The sequence below is a fragment of the Schistocerca gregaria genome, chromosome 3 (assembly GCF_023897955.1).
Source record: "Schistocerca gregaria isolate iqSchGreg1 chromosome 3, iqSchGreg1.2, whole genome shotgun sequence".
Taxonomy (NCBI): domain Eukaryota; kingdom Metazoa; phylum Arthropoda; class Insecta; order Orthoptera; family Acrididae; genus Schistocerca; species Schistocerca gregaria.
The window spans coordinates 942,688,704-942,711,187 of record NC_064922.1 but is presented as its reverse complement, the minus strand read 5'-3'; the positions used below and the strand labels follow the sequence as shown (position 1 = coordinate 942,711,187).

General features: G+C 45.5%; 1 protein-coding gene across 1 annotated transcript in view; it reads left to right on the top strand.

Moving 5' to 3' along the window:
* The window catches only part of LOC126355865 (uncharacterized), a 713,566-nt gene that overhangs the window by 675,428 nt on the left and 15,654 nt on the right, over positions 1-22,484 (top strand). Inside the window, exon 3 of the mRNA XM_050006363.1 lies at positions 9,294-9,409. Within this exon, the coding sequence (XP_049862320.1) occupies positions 9,294-9,409 (116 nt within the window). The remainder of the gene's footprint in view (positions 1-9,293; positions 9,410-22,484) is intronic.

The window sequence follows — 22,484 nt, the reverse complement described above, 5'->3', positions numbered from 1 at the left end:
TCCGACTCTGGTGACAATTTAGTCGACAGGACGTTAAATCCAATCTTCCTTCCTACGGTTGTACCTTACCTCCCACAAGAGAAAAATACCTTTGTGGTGTCACCGCCAGACACCACACTTGCTAGGTGGTAGCCTTTAAATCGGCCGCGGTCCGTTAGTATACGTCGGACCCGCGTGTCGCCACTATCAATGATTGCAGACCGAGCGCCGCCACACGGCAGGTCTAGAGAGACTTCCTAGCACTCGCCCCAGTCGTACAGCCGACTTTGCTAGCGATGGTGCACTGCCTACTTACCTTCTCATTTGCCGAGATAATAGTTAGCATAGCCTTCAGCTACGTTATTTGCTACGACCTAGCAAGGCGCCAGTATCCGTACTATTGATATTGTGAATCGTGTACCATAAAGAGCGACGTTCTCCATTAATGGATTAAAGTTAAGTATTCCACCAGCTACGTCCGTTTTTCTCAATTCTAATTCCCTTGTCATGTTCCAGGCCTCACGTCAGCCTGCGTGAGCTAAAACGCGCACATTTCGGCCTCCTTTAGAAAAACACGGTTGGCTCTCCTGCCAACCACAACAACTTTCTTTGCACATAACAATAAATGTGAATAAACAAAATTATGAGTTTTGCATTGTATTACTTCTAATACAAAAATAACTTTCATAATACGAAGCGATCTTTGCATCTTCACCGATTAAATAATCTCCACTGATTCTGTTCCCCAACAATGCTACTCCCACGTGGCACGTAAGAGAACCACTGATTGCAGCGTCTGTAAATTATAGATGGAAACATCAGTGGCAATGATAGAATGAGCTAGTGCTGTCGAGGATGGTCAGGTAGTGTAATTCTTAAAGCAACTGCTTGTGAGAAGCACAAAAGACTAGTTCTGATGTGACACTATTTTTCATTTGTCACTACGTAGATATACTAGGAGGAGGAAAAGAACCACAAATCTGGATTATAATGGACAAGGAATTGTAATTGACAGTGTATAAATGCTCAGCTGAAGACATTTAAAAAAAATAAGTGTATAGGTTCACAGATCTCGGGAAACAGGTCAGGTCGTTGCCGAGTAATTGCAACACAGTGCTAGGTGTAGACACAAATGATACGTAAGCGGACTGGACGTAATTTAGAATGAAAGGCTTGAGTGTCTCGTGGCTGTTGTTAATGCAAGAAATCTGTGTTTTAGAAATAATGTCTGAGATTGTGGCTGCCCGGAAACTACGGGGTAAGCACAGTCTGTGGTAATCTCGCAGTAGGACTGTACGTAACCAGGGCGAGTCTCTGTGGAAAGGAGTCACGTATTCGTAAGACAAAGTGTGCCAACTGCAAATCTCTCTCAGAACTTTTGGGCGAGGTCAAGGTGGCTGGAGTTGCACAGTAATGTTACACACTGTACCAGTTTCTTTTCTACTTATCAAAGCTGCTGTATCCTTGCTGTTGTTCGATGTGAAACGAAGCTTGTGCACCTACATAAACACTACGCAAACCGCTGTGCAGTGCGTGGCGGAGGTTAGCAATATTTCCGATTTTCAGCCCTATTGCATACACGTACTGGGCGAGGGAAAAATTTGTGCATCTTTACTGCACTGCGGGAAGTTTGAATTCCAACAGGAAATGCATGCAGAGACCGTACTTGTCTTTATTATTATTACTGATTATCATTCATTAACTTTCATTGTCATTCATTATCATTTATTATTATTTATTATCATTTATTATTATTTATTATTATTGACCTGCCTCCACTAGAAATTGCGCCAAATTCAAATTCCAACACGATATTCTCTCGAAAACTCTACTTTTATGTATTATTATCATTTATTATTTATTCAAGATGTCCGATTTTCTCGGTGAGAAAGCCATTCTCCTTACATCCATAACAAAAATCTATCACAAGCTCAAATCCCCAACACCATAATTGATCACATGTACGAGCTTTCTCCGTCACTTATCCTTTTTCACTGGTAGCCTATCAGTAGATTAGATTAGATTAGTTTTTCGTTCCATAGATCCGTGTTGAGGAGATCCTCGTGGATGTGGAACATGTCACCTTCTTTTAAATTTTTTTAAGCTGAAATAACAATATTAATAGTATTAATATATACTGTACAACAGATCATTTGTTTCTATTAAAAAATTCGTCAATGGAGTAGAAGGAGTTGGCCACTAGTAAGTCTTTCAGGCTCCTTTTAAACTGATCTTTATTTGTAACTAAATTTTTTATGTTTGCTGGCAAATTATTGAAGATGAGTGTTCCTGAGTAGTGGATCCCTTTTTGAACTAAAGTAAGTGCTTTTAAGTCCTTGTGCAGATCATTTTTGTTCCTGGTATTGTATGCATGAACTGAGCTATTTGTTGGAAAAAGAGATATATTATTTAGGACAAATCATAATCGCGTCAAATAATGAACTGCACTTATAATAACGTAATTCAAGTCCTTTGATTTTGCAGGGGGGAGGGACTGAAGACTTTATTTCAAGCAGTACGGTCATCACTTGTTCTCTAACACAGTCAGCACACACTTCTTTGATATCGCAGTGCACAAGGACGGTAGCAGAATCATCGTGCATTCGTTCTCGAGCAACGGTTCCCTAAATTTACCCAACAGCACCTCTCTAGAAAAAAGTCGCTTCCTAGAAGCTACTGCAAGTCGTATTTCCCAGTTATTATTGTTATTAAGATGCACATCGCATTAAAAAATATTTTCGTTGTTTTACAAATTGTTTACAACGCATCCCTGAAAACCAACATCATACAACACTATTTAACTGAGATGTTGATAAAAAAGAAGTGGCCTAGAAAACGAGCAAATAGGACAGAGAGACAGACAAGGGACTAATTTATGACAAAAATATCAGAAAATTGAAAAGAGGCTACTAGTAGTTGTTAGAAAACATTGTTGCAGCTGCACCCATTGATCCTAATTCCACAGCCAATGGCGAGGCGCGCAATTTAACTGCCTACGAGATTCTGCTGCTACGGCTGGAATACTGATGAAGCAGGAAGGTACAAGGCTCTAGTCCACTCCAGTGGTAAGCTAAATTCCTTGGTGTTGTGCCGCAACGCTGCCAGCCTCTTTTACGTGACTGAAATCGGGGGATTGGTAAGGGGTCACAGCAATGCTCGGAAGAGCTACCACAAATACTCGCTGCTGAGACACTAGCAGTTCCTTGTCTTCGATTTCTGCCGACACCAAGACATCTCCGCACCAGCTATCGGCCCTACGCGGGCCAACCAGTGGGGTCCGTGTCTAGCGGCGTCATCCACTACCTGTGGGTTTACGACCCGCTGTTAAGCTGGGTTTACACTGGCAGTCACTTGCAGAAGTTATTGCTGCAAGTTATTGCTAGGCGCTTAAAGCTGTGTTTACACAACAGCGCAATAATTAAGCAAGATTCTTCCACAAGTTCTTTGGCAAGAAACTTGGGCGTCAACAACTTGCTGATACTGTTTACATATGCTTTCAGTGCCACTACGAGTGTCAGCCGAAGTATAAAATGACAAGTAGGTAGGTGAGATTTGCTGCAGCTCTTGTATTGCAAAACGTGAAAAAGAAAAATATTTGGGTTAGAGAGTGGATAATGAGAAGATCGCAAAATGTTTCCTATGATAAGCTTTTGCAAGAACTTGGTATCGAGAGTATGGATACTTTTGAAAACTTCTGCAGAATGTCCTCAAATGATCTGGAGTATTTGTTGATGTTAATAGCGCCCGTCATATCAAAACGAGACACAAAATTCCGTACTGATATTTGAGCAAAAGAACGTTTGCTAGTCACTCTACGATTTATAGCTACAGGCGAGCTACGAATGCAATAGGCATTTCATTTATTTATGTGAAACATACAACCAAAAAAAAGTTTGAATTTTGAAGCCTTTTCTTTGTAAGAGACCGATACAAGACCCTAATGTACTTGTTTCATATTCCCGTCAGCACGATTTCTCTGTTCGTACCCGATGTATGTAGAGCCATTTCTGTTGTCTTGAAAAGGGAAAATTATTTGAAGGTGTGTGAAAACACAATGAAATTAAATTTTTATTGAAATAAACTGCATTTTACAGAATGATATGGCTATAAAAATGTTTTTTTTCTAATGCTCATAAAATGAAAAGTGACAAGGTAATTAAATAGAACATGTAATAACTACACATCGTCTTTTTCTAGACTCCTAAAACAACAAGCTAGCGGATGCAGGTGGCAAAGGGGTTGTGTCTTCAAGTTATGCTACTTTCTTTGCACTTCTTTCGCAGATGTGTCGAATATCGACGATATTTCATTTAATGCGCTCATCTTCTTCACTCTATCCTTAAAGTCCCGGTTATGCACTTTCCATATTTGGGGACAGCTCTCCACGGCTTCAATAAAATGTTCTGTATCCTGATTCATCCATTCCAGTTTCTCCTCCATTTCTGAAATTTGTTTGCATATAATGCGTAAGATGGTTGCATAAAATCAAGTCACCACATTAAGTAAAATGTTAAATATGAGTGTTACGCAGACGACATACTTACTATAACTTGCGCTTCCTACTTGCAGGAAATAGAAACAAATCCTAAAAACTGCATGTTACTCGCAGATACTTCTTGCATGGTGTTCACACTGGAAGCGGAAAACGTGCAACAAGTCACTTCCGCAATAAATTGCTACGGTCTCAAGCCGGCAAGTTCCTCCGCGCAAGTAAATTGATGCAATAACTTGCCAGTGTAAACCGAGCATTAGACTCGATAATTCTGGTGCTCTGTCGCTAGCAGCTGCTCCAAGGTGTCTTTTCACGGCCCCGAGTCACTGCGCTCAATCTCTGTACGTGTGCTGTAATGAATAAAGAATGTTTGAGCCGTGGCGGCTCATATCGATAGTGCCACTCTAGTGGTTTATCTTTCCTGCCACGGTCAGGGCGGTAAGCAGCGCCCTCTGGGGCCTACGCGAGGAGTAACGAGGCGAGGTCCTGTGGGGGGTTTTGCTCCGGGACGTGGTGGGAGACGGTTGTAGGGTTGGCGCAGCGAGTGTCGGAGCGGACCTATCGCACGGAGATATTCGAGTAGGGTCTGGACGGAAGGCGCCGTAGCAAGCAGCGGGAAGCGGCCGTCCTGTAATTTGTGTGAAGGAGTAACGATTTTTGCATTGGATGTCCCAGTGGTGCCCGAGAGTTGCGGTGGCTGCTTTCGGAGAAGAGAAGTGGTAAGAGCTTCTGTTTACGCTCTTTTCCGTACGATGTTGCAGCCTGCCGTTATAAGCGGGTGAAAATCAGGCGCTTGTACTGACTATACGGGAACTGGTGATGTAAAATTAAATTTGTGATTGAGTCTCACTTGTACTGTGACGATTTAGAGGCGAAAACTGTGGTGGTTTCATTAGGTCTGGTTCTTTGCTGTGCAACTAAGGGAGTCAGTTATTTGGGGTAACTGAGGGAGCACCATTATGTTGGTTTAAGTGATACGTTCTCCACGTTTTGTCTATGGCTTTGCGAATCGAGATTGTGAGGGAGTACATGTGTGAGTAATTTGCTATTGTATTGGTGGTTATGTTGTAAAGACTGTTCTGTGGTGTGTTAAATCACACGCTGATTTGTAGCCAATCCAAGCAGAAGTTACCATTGCTACTTGCTTACGCGCTACTGTCCTTATGATTGGCGTTGTCTGTCTTTTGATTGTGGGTGTGCTCACGTTTAAAAAAAAATACGCCTACTATTCATAAGGGTTGACCAGTAAGGAAACTGCTTAAGCTTTCATCATATGCTGGTCTGTTTGCCTATCACATTGGCTTTCTATGAAGTAACTGAAGGAATGTGTATGGTGGTTCAAGATTGTAGGCTGACTAGTATTTAACCTGGTGTTGAGGTTAAGGGCGAGATCAGCATCCCGCAAACCCGCACGCTGCGTGGGATTAAATGTTCCGCTCTTGGGGAACCGGATCTCTGTTCTTGGATTTTGTAAGGATACGTGATGAGTGCATCGCTGTAGTTTTTCGCGTGCTAAATTGCGGGGTGCCGGTGCCGTCCTAGGCTAGACTTGTAATGTATGTTATGTTGAAAGGGAATTGACTGTAACAAACGTAAGAGAGCTTTTAGTTTGTTTAAGGTCTGTACATGGAATGATGTTGATATTTTGTCGATTGCGGCAATAACTTCCTGTGTGCGGAGATCCTGTGAGGGACTTGTACTGTTGCAGTGCAGTCCATCTGAAGGGCGCTGCTTGAAACTTGGGACTGCAGCTCTCTGATGTTATATATATTACTGTTTAATCATAATGTCTTGGATGTAATATGGTTGTTGAACATTATGTAATTAATTTTGATCGCTGGTTCCTTAAAGGAAGTATTTCGTTTTAAAATATGTGCTCGGTCAGAGCCTATTTAAATATGATTTTAACTCATCATTCAAAATTTTCTAGTCTTGGTTAGTTAAAAGGCTTTCTGTTAAATGATTGCTATTTGCCTGTTTAAATGTTTGAGTGACTTAAAGGAAAAGAATATTATTTTGTAATTTGTACTGATTGTTCCTTTTGGGTAATACCTGACTTACGTGTTCAATAAATGAGTGTCTAGTCAATGGTGATGCACTTTTCTATTGCTAGCCTACCCCTTCCACTCCACAGCCTATTGAGCTGCTTTGTGTCGAAATTGTGTTCAGAACACCTGTCTGACCTGACACCTCAATGTTAATACCAACTGAGCTCTTGCGATTGCACGACCGACCGGGAGCTGATAGTACGCGTCCTATCGACCTGCACACGACACCCTATAACGACCCCGACACCATTATGATACAAAGAAATTACGTTCTAATGCCAGGCGCAGATATTGTCAGAATTCTGCCATATTTCTATCTGCGCATCACGAGCGTCAAACCGCCAGTCGCAGCACATATATCAGTACCTGGTGTGTTGCAACACCCCAGCACGTTCCATCACACTTCCTTCAATCTGACATTGGGCTTCGAGCTTTTTGGCACGTAGGATGTCATCCAGGGGATGCAGCTGTGGTTCTCTCCGTTGTCCAGCACTGCTGTCTCTGTTGAAGTAAAATAAATAAATGTAGTGTGGCTAGGGCCTCCCGTCGGGTAGACCGTTCGCCGGGTGCAAGTCTTTCGATTTGACGCCACTTCGGCGACCTGCGCGTCGATGGGGATGAAATGATGACGTTTAGGACAACACAACACCCAGTCCCTGTGCGGAGAAAATCTCCGACCCAGCCGGGAATCGAATCCGGACCCTTAGGATTGACATTCTGTCCCGCTGGCCACTCAGCTACGGGGGGAGGGGGGGGGGACTCTGTTGAAGTGGCGAACTGTCTTCCTTATCTCAATTACTGGAAAACGCTGGTAGATTTCAAGAACTCTGACGCTGAAGCTCCCAATACTTCTTGAGAACATCGTGCATTGAGATCCCAGTGATGACACTTTTCATGTCACTCTCTCCTCTGTGCAGGGTCTACTGTGACAATGTGGGTCCGCAGCTCGTGGTCGTGCGGTAGCGTTCTCGCTTCCCGCGCGCGGGTTCCCGGGTTCGATTCCCGGCGGGGTCAGGGATTTTCTCTGCCTCATTATGACTGGGTGTTGTGTGATGTCCTTAGGTTAGTTAGGTTTAAGTAGTTCTAGGGGGCTGATGACCTCAGAAGTTAAGTCCCATACTGCTCACAACCATTTGAACCACATCTAACGCTATATTCGCTTCTAATTACGTTTCTTCATTATGGATTACCTACTGAGTTCTGATCGCAGGAAAGTCTTCAAACCAATCGTACATCTTCAAAATAATGGAGCATTGCAATCAATCATCCTTTCCTTTCAGGTTTTATTAAGCAAATCTTGATTTCGGCTAGTGGCTAGCCATCATCGATGCACTATTTCATTGTATCAATGCACGTCCTAGTACGTCAGTCCCCTGTCAGTCTTGAATGAACTGTGACAGACGCCCGAACAAGAGGGGTCTAGTACGTAGCCGAAATCTTGATTTGCTTAAACCTCGAAGGAAAGGATGACAGATTGATGTACTTCATCATTTTCAAGGTCATGTCACAGTCGTTGAGTACATCCACATTCCTAAAGGAAGTTAACTTGATGAAATGTACAATTTTTTTTTATTTTTATTTACACGTCAAGTTCCGTAGGATCAAATTGATGAGCAGATCTCCAAGGTCATGGAACGTGTCAGTGCATGAAATTACAACATGAAAGTAATTACAGATCAAGCAATACAATAAGAATCAGCTTACTTTTTCAAGGAATACCTCGACTTCAGTTTCGATTTGAAAGCGCGTGGATTACTGCAAAGATTTTTGAATTGGAGTGGCAGCTTATTGAAAATGGATGCAGCAGTATACTGCACACCTATCTGCACAAGAGTTAAGGAAGTCCGATCCAAATGCAGGTTTGATTTCTGCCGAGTATTAACCGAGTGAAAGCTACTTAGTCTTGGGAATAGACTAATATTGGTAACAAGAAACGAGAATAAGGAATATACATATTGAGAGGTCAATGTCAAAATACCCAAACTCGTGAACAGAGGTCGACAAGAGATTCGTGAACTCACACCACTTATTGCCCGGACCGCCCGTTTGTGAGCCAAAAATATCCTTGTAGAATGGGAAGAGTTACCCCAAAATATAATAGCATAAGAGATAAGCGAATGAATCTGTACGAATATTGCGAATGCACGTATCTAACAACGCGACGGTGCAGATCTCTATTGCAGTCTTCCTGTAAGTCAAAGATACGCCGCATGGACCTGTGACGCCAGTCGAAAGCAGAAAAAAAACCATGGTACCAAAATATGATGAACAGATCCCTTACCGCACTACTCTCTAACTCAAAAAAATGGCTCTGAGCACTATGAGACTTAACAACTGACGTCATCAGACCCCTAGAACGTAGAACTACTTAAACCTAACTAACATAAGGACATCACACACATCCATGCCCGACGCAGGATGCGAACCTGCGACCGTAGCGGTCGCGCGGTTCCAGACTGAAGCGCCTAGAACCGCTCGACCACAACGGCTGGTACACTCTAACCCAATTAAGAGGTCTATCGACAGTTGGTTAATGTCTCTTTTATATGCATAGGCTTATTTTCAAAAGTTCCAGTTAGAGCAACTGTCAGAAACGTGTCTGCGAAATCTGAAGAGTTAGAAAGTTTCACACTCATCGAATTAGTGTCTGGTCCCTGACATAGACAAGTAAACAGCCTGGAACACAGCCTGTCCTGATTTGTGTGGTGCTTACCTGGTGTTTAAGTTTTGCAGTGGAGCAGCCTGTTACAACCAGTGCTCTTGTCTGCCCACAGGTGGAGAGTGCACCAACTGCGTGGACGAGAGCGCAGGAGCCGCCGTGGTCAACAGGTGGACCATGCCGCTGCTCAAGCTGGGCGAGAAGCGCTACTACCTTGGCATCTTCTTCAAGGTGAGCGCCGCACGTCTGCCATGGCACTCATTCGCTGCTTATGCGTGAGCGGTGCACTTGCGGAACCCATTGTACACTAGGAGGCCCAAGTTCCCAACACCCTCCTGACTGCCTTCCGAGAGGTTTCAGCCGAGACTGTGTTAGTGTAGGTTCAACGCTGTTATACAAAAGTCAACGAACACAAGTGAGTACCTTCATGGTGGGGGGCTAATTATAAGAGCGCAGGCGGGTGACTGAATTATCCACTCGTATTGTCAGGAATGTTCTTTAAACCTGCCGCAAACAATTGTGGCCCGGTGACTGAGCGCATTGTCATCCATAAATATTCTATCGTTTTTTTGGGATTGTGAAGTTCATAAATGGCTGCAAATGGTTTCTAAAGTAGTCGAGCAGAACCAGAACCCAGTCCATCCCATACGAATACAGCCAACGTCATTATGGATCCATGGATCCATGGCTTTGTGGGGTCTGCGCCACACTCGCACCCTACCACCAGCTCTTACCAAATGCAGTCGGGACTCATCCAAACAGGCCAGAGTTTTCTAGTCGTCTAAGTTCCATTAGATAGGGACACGAACTCGGGAGAGGCGTTGCAGGCGATGACGTGCAGTTAGTAAATACATTCGCGTCTGTCGTCGGCTGCTATAGCTCATTAAAGCCAAATTTCCCCGCACAGTCCTGACGGATAAGGTCATTGTACGTCCATTGCTTGAAACTGACCATCCTACACGAACGCCGCTGCTCTCGGTCGTTAAGTGAAGGTTATCAGCCAGTGCGGTGTCCGTGGTGAGAGGTGATACCAGAGAGTAGATATGCTCGGCACACTATGGATCCCAGAATATTGAATTCCCTAACGATGACGTTGTAATTCTGTCAGAGACAGCGAGGGACATGGAAGAGCATCTGAACGGAATGGTCAGTGTCTTGAAAGGAGGATATAAGATGAACATCAACAAAAGCAAAACAAGAATAATGGAATGTAGTCGAATTAAGTCGGGTGATGCTGAGGGAATTAGATTAGGAAAAGAGACACTTAAAATAGTAAAGGAGTTTTGCTATTTGGGGAGCAAAATAACTGATGACGGTCGAAGTAGAGAGGATATAAAATGTAGACTGGCAATGGAAAGGAAAGCGTTTCTGAAGAAGAGAAATTAGTTAACATCGAGTATAGATTTAAGTGCGAGGAAGTCGTTTCTGAAAGTATTTGTATGTAGTGTAACCATGTATGGAAGTGAAACGTGGACGATAAATAGTTTAGACAAGAAGAGAATAGAAGCTTTCGAAATGTGTGCTACAAAACAACGCTGAAGATTAGATGGGTAGATCACATAGTAGAATAGAATTGGAGAGGAGAGAAATTTGGCAGAACTTCACTAGAAGAATGGAGGTACTGGGAGATGAGGAAGCTTGCACAGGATGGAGTAGTATGGAGAGCTGCATCAATCTAGTCTCTGGACTGAAGATCACAACAACAACGATTTCCGAAATAGAATGTTCCTGCGTCTAGCACCATCTACCATTTAGCGTTCACAGTCTGTTAATTCGCGTTGTGCAGCCATATTCACTTCGGAAACCTTATCACACGAATCACCTGACTACAAATGACAGCTCCGCCAATGCACTGTGCTTCTATACCTCGTGTGCTCGCTGCTACCGCCATCTGTATATCTGCATGTCGCCATCCTATTACTTTTTTTTCACCACGGTCCTCAGCGTATAACAAAGTAGCGCCAACGACGCCTATGCTACAGGCAGTTGTTTGTTATGAAAAATAGCAATTCACAAGTTCTGTACATGCATAATACGCCGTTCTTCATCCCAGATCTGGCACCAACTGAAATATTCGTCTCCTAATTCGCAGTTTAACATCGTTTGTAGTTTGTATAATTTTGATCTTAAAGGCTGGGCTCGCCGTGTATATTAGTCATCGTAGGTCGTACCTCTCGCTCCTTCCAGAGCCTGGATTTCTCCCTTACCGTCTGCGCCCGTCCCGTCCGCCTCACCCCCACCCTCACCTACCTCGGCCTCACCATTGACCGTCACCTCACCTGGATCCCTCATCTCTGCTCCATCCAATCCAAAGCCCACAACTGCCTCAGACTCCTCAAACTCCTCTCTGGCCGGAGATGGGGGTTGCACCCCTCTACCATTCTCCACACCTACAAATCCTTAATCCATCCATCCTCTGTTATGCCAGTCCCGCTTGGATATCTGCCCTCCCCCCTCCAAAATCTGTTAGTCCCTCCTGATCCTTGAGCGTCACGGACTCCACCTCACTTTCCGTATACGCTTCCCGTCCCCCACACGGATCCTCATCCTCTATGACCTGATTCCTTTCCCCCCTCTGCTCCTTTTCCTCGAACATATTCGCGTCCTCCACATCTCCCGCCGCCTTGATCCCCCTCACCCCCTGGTTGCTCCTCTCCTCTCCTATCGCTGCCCCCTGCCACGTCCTCACTGTTGTGTCTCCCCTACCCTCCATCTCTACACCATTCATCTCCTTCCCCAAGGTGGCTTCCATCAAATCCCCCTCCTGGATGATGCCCTCTCTCACTCCATTTATCCTTAAAAATGGTTCAAATGGCTCTGAGCACTATGGGGGTTAATGTCTCAGGTCATCAGTCTCCTAGGACGTAGAACTACTTAAACCTAACTAACCTAAGGATATCACACACATCCATGCCCGTTTATCCCTCCTATCAACTCTGATCCTCACCCCCCTCCTTTCCTCTGTCCTTTCCCTGGGCTCCCTCTTCCCCGCCTTCCATCCTGTTTTCTCCCCACCAAACCGCTCCCTAACTCCTCCCCCCCCCCCCCCCCGAGTCCTTTTCTACTCCCCTCCTCTGCCTTCCCCACTCCCTATCGCGTCTGTTCAGCACCCCCCCCCCCCACCCCTCTTATAGGTCCTCATCCTCAATTAGCTCCTTTCCCCCTCCCCCCTTCGCTTTTCCTCACCTTCCCTCCATTTTTATTTTCCCATCATCTGTTCAGTTTCCCCCCACCTGCTCTCGGCTGTGGTATGTCATATTTTAATGCAGTGTTCCAGTGACTGTTCTGTGTTGTTTCGTCTTTTCCCGTGTTGCGAACAAAAACCATGCTGTCGCTGGGTGTGAATTTTATGTCTTTTGCGAACAGAAACCAGACTATCGCCGTGATTTTTGATTGTCTGTCCATAATTTTACCTGTCTGCTTCATATGTATTTTATTTGCATCATCATCCCTTTGTTCTATGTTTTAAGTTCCTCGATTTTTTCGCCATGTTACCCTTTAAGTCTCCGATTTCATGGGCCGTTTTTTCTTATTATTATAGGGTGTTACAAAAAGGTATGGCCAAACTTTCAGCAAACATTCCTCACACACAAAGAAAGAAAATATGTTATGTGGACATGTCTCCGCAAACGCTTACTTTCCATGTTAGAGCTCATTTTTTTACTTCTCTTCAAATCACATTAATCATGGTATGGAAACACACAGCAACAGACACAGCGTGACTTCAAACACTTTGTTACAGGAAATGTTCAAAATGTCCTCCATTAGCGAGGGTACACGCATCCACAATCCGTCGCATGGAATCCCTGTTGCACGGAGCAGCCCTGGAGAATGGCGTATTGTATCACAGCCGTCCACAATACGAGCACGAAGAGTCTCTAAATTTGGTACCAGTGTTGCGAAGACAAGAGCTTTCAAATGCCCCCATAAATGAAAGTCAAGAGGGTTGAGGTCAGGAGAGCGTGGAAGACACGGAATTGGTCCGCCTCTACCAATCCATCGGTCACCGAATCTGTTGTTGAGAAGCGTACGAACACTTCGACTGACATGTGCAGGAGCTCCATCCTTCATGAACCACACGTTGTGTCGTACCTGTAAAGGCACACGTTCTAGCAGCACAGGTAGAGTATCCCGTATGAAATCATGACAACATGCTCCATTGAGCGTAGGTGGAAGAACATGGGGCCCAATCGAGACATCACCAACAATGCCTGCCCAAACGTTGACAGAAAATCTGTGTTGATGACGTGATTGCACAATTGCGTGCGGATTCTCGTCAGCCCACACATGTTGATTGTGAAAATTTACAATTTGATCACGTTGGAATGAAGCCTCATTCGTAAAGAGAACATTTGCACTGAAATGAGGATTGGCACATTGTCGTATGAACCATTCGCAGAAGTGTACCCATGGAGACCAACCAGCTGCTGATAGTGCCTGCACACGCTGTACACGGTACGGAAACAACTGGTTCTCCCGTAGCACTCTCCATACAGTGATGTGGTCAACGTTACCTTGTACAGCAGCAACATCTCTGACACTGACATTAGGGTTATCGTCAACTGCACGAAGAATTGCCTCGTTCATAACAGGTGTCCTCGGCGTTCTAGGTCTTCCCCAGTCGCGAGTCATAGGCTGGAATGTTTCGTGCTCCCTAAGACGCCGATCAATTGCTTCGAACGTCTTCCTGTCGGGACACCTTCGTTCTGGAAATCTGTCTCGATACAAGCGTACCACGCCACGGCTATTGCCGCGTGCTAATCCAAACATCAAATGGGCATCTGCCAAATCCGCATTTGTAAACATTGCACTGATTGCAAAACCACGTTCGTAATGAACACTACCCTGTTGATGCTACGTACTGATGTGGTTGATGCTAGTACTGTAGAGCAATGAGTTGCATGTCAACACAGGCACCGAAGTCCACATTACCTTCCTTCAATTGGGCCAACTGGCGGTGAATCGAGGAAGTACAGTACATACTGGCGAAACTAAAATGAGCACTAACATGGAAATTAAGCGTTTCCGGACACATGTCCACATAACATCTTTTCTTTATTTGTGTGTGAGGAATGTTTCCTGAAAGTCTGGCCGTACATTTTTGTAATACCCTGTATTTTATTTTCACCTTTTTAAAACAAAGTCTGTGGGCTGCAGAGCGGCATACTAAGCTGCTGCCAGCCCGTCCCCCTTCAGGGTGAATCGCAATTCAATAAAGAAAAAAAAATGTCTGTGGGAACACTCACACTGCACTGCTGGCAGCGGTGGGGCAGGTTTCTTCCTGCATTCTTGAGTGCGCACCAATAAATCGTCGCTAATTCAGTCGTTAGCTGCGGACAGCCCCTTGGCGCCATTTCCACGCGACTGGCAGCGCACGACGCCCCACTTGGCGTATCTCAGTGTGCCATCTCGTCCTGGACTGTTATTGAGGACCAGCCGCGGTCCAGGCGGTGTTTAAGGATTGTGCCGCTACCCGGCGCACACTTGTTTCATAAGAATTATGTAGGCCGCGGGGAGGGGGGGGGGGGGGGGGGTTCTGCCGGAGCGGCTTGGCGTGGCGTATACTTCTTGGGCAAGCACGGCGCCCATTGGCTGAGAGAACCACGTTGCCGGGGGCGGAGCGGGTGTGCGACAGTGAGGCGGATATGTAACACATTGGAAGAGGCACATCTACATGTGAAGAGTGGTCAAAAGGTAACGGGAATTTTGTGGCTTGTTAAAGTATATTTATTCATCAACATTGTCCCACTCAAATTAACCTCCGTTCACACTATAACACATATATGCCAGCGCCTTCTCCAGTCACGGAAGCACTTCTGGATCTCACTTTTCGTTGGGTGTTCAACCGCTTCAGAGATTCTGTTTTTATCTCATCAGTGGTGGCAACGCGAGTCCTTTCAGCCGCGCGGGATTAGCCGAGCGGTCTGGGGCGCTGCAGTCATGGACTGTGCAGCTGGTCTCGACGGAGGTTCGAGTCCTCCCTCGGACATGGGTGTGTGGGTTTGTCCTTAATATAATTTAGGTTAAGTAGTGTGTAAGCTTAGGGACTGATGACCTTAGCAGTTAAGTCCCATAAGATTTCACACGCATTTGAACATTTGAGTCCTTTCATGGTTCTCTTCAGCGTCGGGAATAGGAAGAAGTCCGGCAAATAAGGTGGCTGGAGCAACATCACGGGTTTGTTTCTTTGCCAAAAAATGGCGAGCAGGCGTTGATGTGTGAACGGGAGCGTTGTCGTGATGCAATTTCCTCGAGTGATTTTGCCACAATTGTAGTCGTTTCCTCCGGATTTCTTCACGAAAGTGGCGCATTACTTCCAGGTAGTATTCCTTGTTGACCGTACGACCGTAAGGCACCTCATGATGCACTGTCCCATTTTAAACGAAGAAAACAGTGAGAAGAACCTTCACATCGTACCCGTACACCCATGTCTCGTCACCCGTTACAAACTTCTTCCTAAATTCTGGACCATTGTCGACTTCACTGAGCAATTCCTGAGCGACGTTACTGGTCGAAATTCGACAATTTTGTAGCAAACTTTGCTGCTACACATTTCATGCCCAAAAGACCCGAAAAAATTTCCTTGACGTGAGCCAAAGGATGTGCCGACGTCATCGACAACCTCTCTCATGGTGATTCGGCGCTTTCCAGAAACATTTTCTTTACTTTTCCCTCAGCGTCGTCAGTAATCGACCTGCTGGGGAGTCGAGGCCGGTCGCCGTCTCTAACACCTTCTCGCCCCTGTTTGAAACGTTTATGCCTCTCGTAAACTCTTGTCTTTCATAGTAAGTTCTCCAAATGCCACAGTTAACATTTCGAATGCGATGGTGCCGTTTATTGCATTTTTCAATCAAAATTTAATGCAAACGCTTTGATCCATTCTTTTCGAAAGTAAAAATTCGCCGAGCTCTCGAAACAACGTATAACCTTTTCGACTATAAAGATAAACCAAATAATCAATACAGTTGAAAATGGAAACATACGTAAGGAACGTGGTGGCAACAAGATAGACAATTGAAAATTGGAAGTATCAAGATCGCGAATTTAAAAACTTCACGTTACTTTTTGACCACACTTTGTACACTCTGTGGGAAGCAGTATTGTTCCACATGTTTGTGTTCACTGCCGTTCAAATAGAGAATGGAGCGCCAGCAAGAATGACTGCTTAACCACCTCTGTGCTTGCTGTATTGAAACTTGGTCTCTTACGTAAGAGGTTGTGGCATACTCGTAAACAGGTCATTTAAAGTCGATTACTGGAACCTTGTAAGTAGGCTTCCTCGGTATAGTTTGCGTCTTATCTCCAGACGTCTGAAACTTTAGATTCTACAGCATCTCTATGACACTCTTCCATGGGCCAGATAAACTTGTGACTTTCTCGTGCTGCCCTTCTCTGGATACGTTCAATATTCCCGGTTAGTCCTACTTCGTACTGGTCCCACACACTTAAAGAATATTCTAGAATGGGTCACACTAATATTGTTTAAGCATTGTCCCTGGTCGACTGAATTTTCGCTGTACCCTACCAACGAACCGAAGTCTACCTCCTGCTTTATCTACGATTGAGTCAGTGTGATATTTTCATAACCCAATCTATTCTTGTGCCTGGTGTTTGTGTGAATTGATTGGTTCCAACGGTTACTCATTGATGCTATAATCATAGGATACAACTTTTTTTGTGTCAGTGAGAATATAGTAACACAGACATTCTTTGATAGAATCAAAGGCATACAGTTAGTCTTCCAACAGTTTATCTACATCTTCACGTACAGGGTGTTTCGCTATTCATGTTACACACCTCTAGAGATTGGAAGAGGGGATTGAGGAGATCAAGTTTCACATAGGAACCCATGTCCGGAAAAGTCATCAAACGACGCTACAGTGAGTCAAAATTATAGGCGCCGGTACCTGTAAATGTATGTACATACATCGTCATTCCGTGATGATGACACAGACTTCCAAGGATGATGAAGAACAATAAATGTCTCCGGTTGAGGTAAGGGTCCCTGTACCGGAAAGAAAACTATGAGCGGAAACCGTTCCGACAGATGCTATTAAGAATAAGGGGCCGTCATTTTTCACTTGTCGCCTAAGGCGGCAAAACACCCAGCAACGGCCCTGCATGAGTCCGCAGCTGACCTTGGCTGACGTTCGGCCGGCCCGCCACAGAGAGATGCGCGACTGGCGCTCCACTCTGGCGGCGCTCAGGCCGCAGACATCGACGGCTTCGGACTGGGAAGAGCCGGGCCGCTAATTTCCGGCAGCCGTGTGAGGATGGTGGAGGCCATAATTTCCGGCGTTTCTGCGGGCATTGACTATCGGCCGCCTCCTGCGCGGGCCCTCGCCACTAGGCTGCGGTACGCACCACGCGTGCGAATTTGCGTGCGTACGTCACGAGCCGCTGCCGGGGGTGTAGCGCGAGCTGTCCGGAACCACGGCCACAGCCAGACGCGCCGCTGTACACGTGCCTCACCCGTGCGTCTTCTACACTCTACTACAAGCTCATCCACAAACGCATCAGTTGCATGTGTACTTGTTTCCACGTATCAACGGCCGGGAGAGCTGGCACAGTGACATGAAGGGGTCCGAAGTCGGGAGGACGGCCGTTCAGGTCCCTTGTTGCCATCCGCATTCATGCTGTCGGAGGTTTCTCTAAATCGCTTAGTCCCTTACCACAAAAGCGGAGTATAATGACTTTTCTGGCGACTAGAAATCTATTCTGTAGGAATGAGCATGGGTTTCTAAAAAGACGGTCGTGCGAAACCCAGCTCGCGCTATTCGTCCACGAGACTCAGAGGGCCATAGACACGGGTTCCCAGGTAGATGCCGTGTTCCTTGACTTCCGCAAGGCGTTCGATACAGTTCCCCACAGTCGTTTAATAAACAAAGTAAGAGCATATGGACTATCAGACCAATTGTGTGATTGGATTGAAGAGTTCCTAGATAACAGAATGCAGCACGTCATTCTCAATGGAGAGTAGTCTTCCGAAGTAAAAGTGATTTCAGGTGTGCCGCAGGGGAGTGTCGTAGGACCGTTGCTATTCACAATATACATAAATGACCTTGTGGATAACATCGGAAGTTCACTGAGGCTTTTTGCGGATGATGCTGTAGTATGCCGAGAGGTTGTAACAATGGAAAATTGTACTGAAATGCAGGAGGATCTGCAACGACGCATGGTGCAGGGAATGGCAATTCAATCTCAATGTAGACGAGTGTAATGTGCTGCGAATACATAGAAAGAAATATCCTTTATCATTTTGCTACAATATAGCAGGTCAGCAACTGGAATCTGTTAATTATATAAATTATGTGGGAGGAGGCATTAAGAGTGATTTCAAATACAATGACCATATAAAATTAATCGTCGGTAAAGCAGATGCCAGACTCAGACTCATTGGAAGAATCCTAAGGAAATGCAGTCCTAAAACAAAGGAAGTAGGTTACAGTACGATTGTTCGCCCTCTGCTTCAATACTACTCACCGGTGTGGGATCCGTACCAGATAGGGTTGATAGAAGAGATGGAGAAGATCCAACGGAGAGCAGCGCGCTTTGTTACAGCATCATTTAGTAATCGCGAAAGCGTTACGGAGATGGTAGATACACTCCAGTGGAAGACTCTGCAATAGAGAACCCCAGTACCTCGGTACGGGCTTTTTTTGAAGTTTCGAGAATATACCTTCACCGAGGAGTCAAGGAGTATATTGCTCCCTCGTACCTTCATCTCGCGAAGAGACCATGAGGATAAAATCAGAGATATTAGAGCCCACACAGAGGCATACCGACAATCTTTATTTCCACGAACAATAAGAGACTGGAATAAGGGAGAACCGATAGAGGTACTCAAGGTACCCTCCGCCACACACCGTCAGGTGGCTTGCGGAGTATGGATCTAGATGTAGATGGTCCTTTTGAAAATCGCACGACCAGTTTCATTCCCCACCTGTGCCCTTGCTCCGTGTCTAACGAAGTCGCACTTCCTTCCCTCACTCAAGGAAAAATATGAAAAATGCACTACCGGACAAAAAGAGAGAAGCACCCAGAACACACGATTGGTGGGTTTGTAAATGATTAGCGTTGTAATTCTCTGTGACGGGTATAACGGCCAACAGATTGTGCTAGTTGTTGTTACTGTTTAGTGTTGCAACTAGGAGTGGTAGAATATCTAAATGAGCGTGAATAGCAACAGTTGGTTGGATGGTTGGTTGGTTGATTTGAAGGAGGGGACCAAACAGCGAGGTCATTCGTCCCTTCGTATTAGGGAAGGATGCTTGACGAAATAGGCCGTGTCCTTTCAAAGGAACCATTCCAGCATATGCCTGCGGTAAGAGGACAGTCTGCAAAAACTGAAGCGCACCATCAAGTCCAAACGTCCAATAATGTTGATGGATGCCACCATTCTGTTGCAGCATTGTACCGCCCAAGGTTGTTTCGACTATGATGCAGGAGTTTCTCTGGGAAGACCTTACACATCATCCATACTGTCCCGATCTCTCGCCATTGTTTTCCATATTTTTGGAGCCCTGGAAAAAGACATACGTTGCCGTCGATTTGATTTGGAGAAGAGGTGCACCCCTGGATGGACTGACGGTTCGGTAGGCAACCGCAAACATTTTTCCATGAAGGCACTTACCGTCTTGTCTCACGGTGGGATAAATGTATTAACAGTTACGGAGGAGTTTTCTTACTTTTTCCCGTCTGTATTGTTTTCATTTGACTGCGCCTTATACATCGCAAGTTGTTAGGGTTTTATCTCTAGTACTAGTTTTCGTCGATTTATGAGTCGTTACTGTTGCAGGGTGAACAACTTAGTACTCTAGTTGCTTTTCATAGATGCACGTGGTGCAACTCTTCAAGGTGTATGTGTTTGAAGATGGGCATTCTGTCTGAATCATATTGAACTCGGACATTAAAGGACTGGAATGGAATCATTCATTTTACATACAATGTTGGACAAAAAACACGAAGTATCAAGGAGGAGAGGAAGAAATGAGATGAAACTTTACGGGTTCAGAGGGTATTTGATGCTATTTCAATTATTAAAAAATCGAGTCAAACGTATTACAAAGAACTTGGCAGCACGAGCCCACTTATTGGTATAGCGTTGCAGCAGCTTTGGTGTGGACGCCTGACTGATTTCTCTGCTAAGACAACGTAGGTCACAATTGTTGTAACTGGTCCTTGAAGTCGCGGCCCTAGGTCTGAATTAACGTCCGAGCTGGTCCCATACGCGTTCTGGCGGGAGCAGTTCTCGGGGTCCTGCTGGCCACCAGAGTACAACATGAGGCACACGGATCATAGGCACACATGCCCTGAATAGACGAGCATTGTCCTGATGAAAAGTGGCTCCTCGACACTGCTGCGTGAGAGGCAACACACGAGCGGCGGGATACCCGTGGGGTACTGCTGTCCCGTCAGAGTTACCTCAATCACTGCGTGCCTTGACCTGCCGGCATACCCGATGGCTCCCCACCACAAGACGCCAGGAGTAAAACCACTGTGGCTCTCCAAAACATTCGAAGAACGGAATCTCTCCCACGGCCGCCGCCCTTCTATCCGACGATGGTCACCGGGACGGAGCAAAAACCGCGATTCATCGCTGAACACAATGCGACGCCATTCATCAACAGTCCCTGCTTCCCAGTCACGGCACCCTCAAGTCCAGCTCCAGTTACACTCTGGCCAGCGGTGCGGGATGATGCATAATGTCACAGGGAGCCCATTACCTGTTCTCGGTCCGCCCCTGGTAGCTGAGTGGTCAGCGCGACGGACTGTCAATCCTAAGGGGTTCGATTCCCGGCTGGGTCGGAGATTTTCTCCGCTGAGGGACTGGGTGTTGTGTTGTCTTAATCATCATCATCTCATCCTTATCGATGCGCAATTCGCTGAAGTAGCGTCGAATCGAAAGACTTGTACCAGTCAAAGCGGTCTACCCGACGGGAAGCCCTCGTCACACACCATTATTATTATACCTGTTCTCGGATGTAGGGCGCAGGTGTGAAAGTCTTACGGTGTGCTTGTTGCACAATATGCTATCCCCGTTATGGTGGTCACATTTGGTCGACCAGACCTTTGACAAAGAAAATGCCTGCACTCACATCCCCAAGCATTCCAACACCCGAATGTCCCACAAATCTGGATATTGCGTGATTCAACCAGCTGGCCAAATGGAGACCCACAATGAAGCCCCTTTGAAAATCTGCGTAATACTGATAATGCTGTCTCACACGAGTGTATGGGCATCTTCGTGTCCTTCACAAGGCTTACTGAACATCTGACGCTGTTCACACACTTATACAGGGAGTCCGAAAAGTCTTTCCCCGATTACATAAATTGATAACTCAGGCTAGAAGTAAGATACAGATATGAAACTGGTGTCTGATTGTTTACAAACTATCAAAGTTTTTTTCACACATCAGTAAACTTCCACATGAGCACCCTTGGCAGCACGTAGCACATCTAGGCGATTTCAATTTCTGTCCACACATTAGCCAACATCACTGGAAGGATCAATTCAACGACAGTGGTTATCCGTTGCCGCAGAGTTTCAAGATATGGTACACGTGTTCCGTAGACCTCGTCCTTGACATGTTGTTGTTGTTGTGGTCTTCAGTCCTGAGACTGGTTTGATGCAGCTCTCCATGCTACTCTATGCTGTGTCAGCTTCTTCATCTCCCAGAACCCACTGCAACCCACATCCTTCTGAATCTGCTTAGTGTAGTCATCTCTTGGTCTCCCTCTAAGATTTTTACCCTCTACGCTGCCCTCCAATACTAAATTGGTGATCCCTTGATGCCTCAGAACATGTCCTACCAACCGATCCCTTCTTCTGGTCAAGTTGTGCCACAAACTTCTCTTCTCCCCAATCCTATTCAATACTTCCTCATTAGTTATGTGATCTACCCATCTAATCTTCAGCATTCTTCTGTAGCACCACATTTCGAAAGCTTCTATTCCCTTCTTGTCTAAACTATTTATCGTCCTTGACATAACCTCATAAAAAGAAGTCTAATAAGTTATGTCAGGAGAGCGTGGAGGCTAAACCGTTGGCCCATCACGACGAATCCATAGCCCAGGAAAGTTCATATCACAATGAGGCGGTGTACCGTCTTGCTGAAATAAGACGTCAGGGTGGTACTGAAGCAGCTGAGGAACAACATACAGTTGCAACATGTCCCGATACACTGCAGATGTGATGGTAGCCTCAGCGAAGAAGAATGAATCGTGCAATAGCGTGCACCAAACATTCACATTTGGACTGCCTCTGGTTCACTCCATGACGTCGCCAGGGGGTTGTGAACCACAA